A 4,490-nucleotide genomic window follows, 5' to 3' on the forward strand; every position below is an offset into this window, starting at 1 on the left:
TATAAATATTGATGTAAATGACATTGGTTTTGTTGGGATCCATGACCATGTTCTCTATCCTTGAACCGAGCTAAGACTAAGACTAAGAGTAAGAGTAAGATTGAGAGAACATCCCACACCATTCAACTTCAACATTCACATTGAACAGTTTCACTTACGTCTCTAAATCTGAGATCAATCCATTTTCGACGATGAACATGTCGGGAACCCAACAGTCTTGTAGTTTTAAAAACGCTCATTGTTAATACTGATATTGAACGCTGGTCTCTGTTCGTTTCATTTGAGAGAGACTAATGAGACAAAACTGGTAGCAAACTTACTTAGCAGATCGGCCAAGTTACGGCAAGGGTCATCATGCTTACTACTGTCGTAAAACGGCCCGCTCCCCAGATAACGCGAAACCATTAGTAAATAATATTATTTACCATTTGCGTTTTAACAAAATTAAATGTAAACATATTTTTGTTGGTGCCTTTATTTTTAATATATATTGTTTTTAGTTTTTGTCATGTAACTATTTATTTTTAATATTATATTCTGTTAAAAAATTGCGACAGATGACGCGACATGACGACATAGTGCTTCAGACACGTCAGAATCTACAAGTTACAACTACCAGCTCAGTTACAACAGAACAGTAATTACATCAATCTGAAGTAAAATTAAACACGAAAATTAACATTTTTAGCCGTACATAGTGCACGTATTTTATTGCACTCATATATTTGTTAGGCTTTTGTAAATAAAATAAATATACAAAACTATTACAAAAACCGCTGCGGCATTCTGGGAAAACGTTCCGGTTTGTTGACATGCTATGTCTTACTAAATTGTGTTACATTTATCATGTAATCTACTTTATGCGTCGTGTAACGTTTTAACCTGATTGTTGATACATACATAGTTTGGTAATGCAGTACGTATCTCGAAGATAGTGTCTACAGTTCGTATTATTCCAAATATAACTCATGTGACTATGGAAAAAGGTAAGCCGCAAGTGCGAAAATTCCACACAACTTCACAAACATTGAACCTCACGTGTTGCGCGCCAACGTCGCAACTTGATGTTTTGCAATGAAAATGACTGCAGCCCAGTCTGGTTCAAGGATAGAGATGATGTCCAGATTGAGACCTATGTCATTTTCGTAAATGTGGGGATGGGAGGTTAACCCCTATTACAATACGACAGGTTGTTTCTTGAAGTGTTCTTTTGTTCATTCGACTGAAACAATTATGTACTTTACAGGAAGTGTGGAAAAAAACTGCTTTAAGGCGACACTACTCTAGTACTTAGTACTAACACTACTATCTACCCAGTTCTCCACTGTTTCTGGACCATTGGCTCAGCGCAAGATTTCACCATGATGTTCCTGGCTACGGCCCTCAAGCTGTATCTACGTATTGCGCGCGCCATTTAAGCGCACCTGATACACTGTGCTCTCCGCAGTAAATTACCTTGAAAATGTCGTTGATATTCGAGCGGTTTTCGAAGTCATAAATGAAATAAGAAACAGTTGGCCATTGCTGTTCACTGTTGCCTACTGCCCTCTCGCGGCCATGTGGTGATGTATGTGAATTCGCCCCCTCTTCCAGCTGCAGCTTGCTGCGCACATCTGTGTCGCTGGGTGCGCGTAAGGGGTAGACTGGTACACACCTCGATTACTGATCGAGTAACTAGGCCGAGAGGTGCGACCGGGTACCAGTCTAGCGTCGGGGGGGGGGGGGGGTCCATACAGGGTTCCTAGGGTTCCTACTCCTAGGTTCTAAGCGGAACCTAGGGTTTGCATTAGGGTTAGGGTTAGGGTTCGGATTAGAGTTAGGGTTCGGGTTAGGGTCAGGGTATTAGGCAGGAATATTTTAAATTTTTTAAAATTTTTAACTTTTTTACATTTGTAAATTTTAAACCTTTTCAATTTCTTTGGCTGTTCAGTTTCAAAACGGACCGTGCAAATCTCGGCTGCACGGCTCGCTGGCTAATACGCATACACACACGACATACATACTCACACAGTCTTGCACATACAAACAGACATGCATATACACACACACACACACACACATACACACACAACACACACACACACACACACACCACACAACACACACACACATACATACGCACACATATAGACACCTAATTTATGCATTCGACTCATTCCCCCCCCCTCGCGCTGCCGCTAGCTGGTTGTCACGTGCCTTGCTCTTACTCGCGTAGACTACAGCAAACACGCACCTGTATCATGAGTTCCTTCAGTAACAGTACTGTAATAGCTGATTCATTCATGCCATACACGTAATAATGTCTGCGAGTGGCTCCGTAGCAACCCGACATCCCTATTAAAGAATAACTAGTCCCATACAAACTCATTTACGTTATCGGCCGCGCGCGCAAATGTTTCAACATTCACCCGTAGGTACGCGCGGTGCGACGCCCGATACTATTTTTGCATGTATTCCACGCTGCAGCGTGCGCGCGATAGCAAAAACGTGCTGTTCTGCCTACCTAGGGTGGAGGCACGCACTACTCATTGCTGTCTCTGATTGCCACTTGGCAAAAAAAACGTCTGACTGCACTGCTCCAAGTCCGCATGTTCCCAACTCGCTGCGCCCCATCGGTGCATCGTGTGGCGGCAATCAGTCGGAGAGGTATATGTTTTTACATATAATATTATATATATATATATATATATACCTAGATATCTATACACAAGACATGTACAACACCAGCCTAATCTACTTCCCAATATGTATATATATATCCGCATGTCTATGTCTACGTTTCAGTATAATACATACGCCAGAGCGTTTTATATGTTTTCTCCGACTGCCAGCGCTATATATATATCGACACACGCACGCTGATATAAGGCTCTATATACTTAATATGTAATACATCTGCATCTCAAAGTGTGTCCTAGTCGCTATGTCTATATATACGTCATTGCTAAGTACACAGTCGCCAGTCGCTGGGTTGTTTCTGTATATATGCAGTATATATGTACATATATACATATATAAATATATATATATTTATATATATATATTTATCTACATGTGTACATATTTCTCTCTATCCCTGCACATAGTGTATATGTATGTAGCATATATATATATATATGATATATATATATATGCAGTGCTCGAATAAGAAAAAAAATGTGGTTGCCTGCGGACAACCCAAGCGATCAAATCAGGTTGTCGCCAGTAATTTCTGGTTGTCCCAAAAAATATCCCAAATCTCCTATTTTCAATCACATAATGATATGGTCATAAAAAATACAGAACAGAAACACCAAAAAACAGTGGTGTGGTAATATTTTTAACAAGGGGCCAAAAACAGCAAACTGCGCAAATAGTGGATGACTTAATATTTTAATGGCTCCTCGGCCTCCCTATCCACACCCTACGGCTCCTCTACCTTCTCTGGCAATCTTTGTTTTGGGTGCATGCGAAAATGCGACAATTTTTGTTCATGTGTTCTCTGCTACCAAGAATGTTAATTGTTCAGTGGCGAATCTAGATTCCAAGGAGGGGGTGAAAACAAGGGCGGGTGGTATGGGGGTCCTCCCCCCAGAAAATTATGAAATGTAGATCGCAGGAGATGGTATTTGCGGCACTTTTGATACATGTACAGCCTTCATTCTGACTACGACAATTCTTCTTTTTTTTTAACTTTCGTCAACATGAATCCCCAGTGTTGTTTTGTTTTGCATGGCAAAGCCATCAAAAAATTCAATAATAATGAAATAAAAATACCAAAATGTAGGGGTGACTTGCTGGTTTGCGGTTCAATATCGAGTTTCACCGTCTCATAAATCAGAAAACCTGACATAACAGTGTGGAAATAGCAGATGATATATGCGTCGCTTTCGCACACCATAGATTAATGGCAGGCCGCAGGCTATAAGTGCTCTTGGAAACCCCTGAGAAAACATAAACAAAGTGCGTTTTTCGTCACATTTTACTTGGTTGTCCACCGGAACAATGTCCAGACTGTTAGAGGTTGTCCGGTGCAAATTCATGGTTGTCTCGGACGAACCGCACAAGCTTATTCGAGCACTGTATTTATGTCTTTTCATATTGTGATAATACTATCATACTAACCAGGAAGTAGATTATAGGGAAGGGAGTGCTTGACTTCCAATAAAGAAAGAAATCGTCATTACTACGCTTTGGAATATCCTACGATATGTACTGACGCGTAACTCAACCAACCTGAGCTGCAATCGTACACCGAGTGAAAAAAAAAAAGAAAAAAAAAAAAAAAAAAAAAACATTTGGCCTAGGCATCGTACGACAAATACAGACCTAAAAACGTACGAACACGATCTATCCGTTCTGGTTGCCATCAATCCGTACGTATTGTCCACCTGACTTGAAACAAAAGGCAGCTACTAACGCTCGGCAATGCGGTGTGGCTCACTGGGAGATTGCAGCTGGAGCTGCTGCTGATTGCGGTGGGCGTGCGTGCGTGGGGGCATACCAGCTGT

General features: G+C 41.0%; 2 protein-coding genes across 2 annotated transcripts in view; one reads left to right on the plus strand and one right to left on the minus strand.

The window, feature by feature from the left end:
- LOC106810497 (elongation factor G, mitochondrial-like) overlaps positions 1–360 on the minus strand; it is a 45,043-nt gene extending 44,683 nt beyond the window's left edge. Inside the window, 1 exon segment of the mRNA XM_014813877.1 lies at positions 159–360. Within this exon segment, the coding sequence (XP_014669363.1) occupies positions 159–239 (81 nt within the window). The 5' untranslated portion in view covers positions 240–360.
- Positions 361–761: 401 nt separating this feature from the next.
- The window catches only part of LOC106810501 (protein IWS1 homolog), a 17,101-nt gene continuing 13,372 nt past the window's right edge, over positions 762–4,490 (plus strand). Inside the window, exon 1 of the mRNA XM_014813880.1 lies at positions 762–986. Within this exon, the coding sequence (XP_014669366.1) occupies positions 977–986 (10 nt within the window). The 5' untranslated portion in view covers positions 762–976. The remainder of the gene's footprint in view (positions 987–4,490) is intronic.

This window comes from Priapulus caudatus, unplaced genomic scaffold, assembly GCF_000485595.1.
Source record: "Priapulus caudatus unplaced genomic scaffold, Priapulus_caudatus-5.0.1 Scaffold446, whole genome shotgun sequence".
NCBI lineage: Eukaryota > Metazoa > Priapulida > Priapulimorpha > Priapulimorphida > Priapulidae > Priapulus > Priapulus caudatus.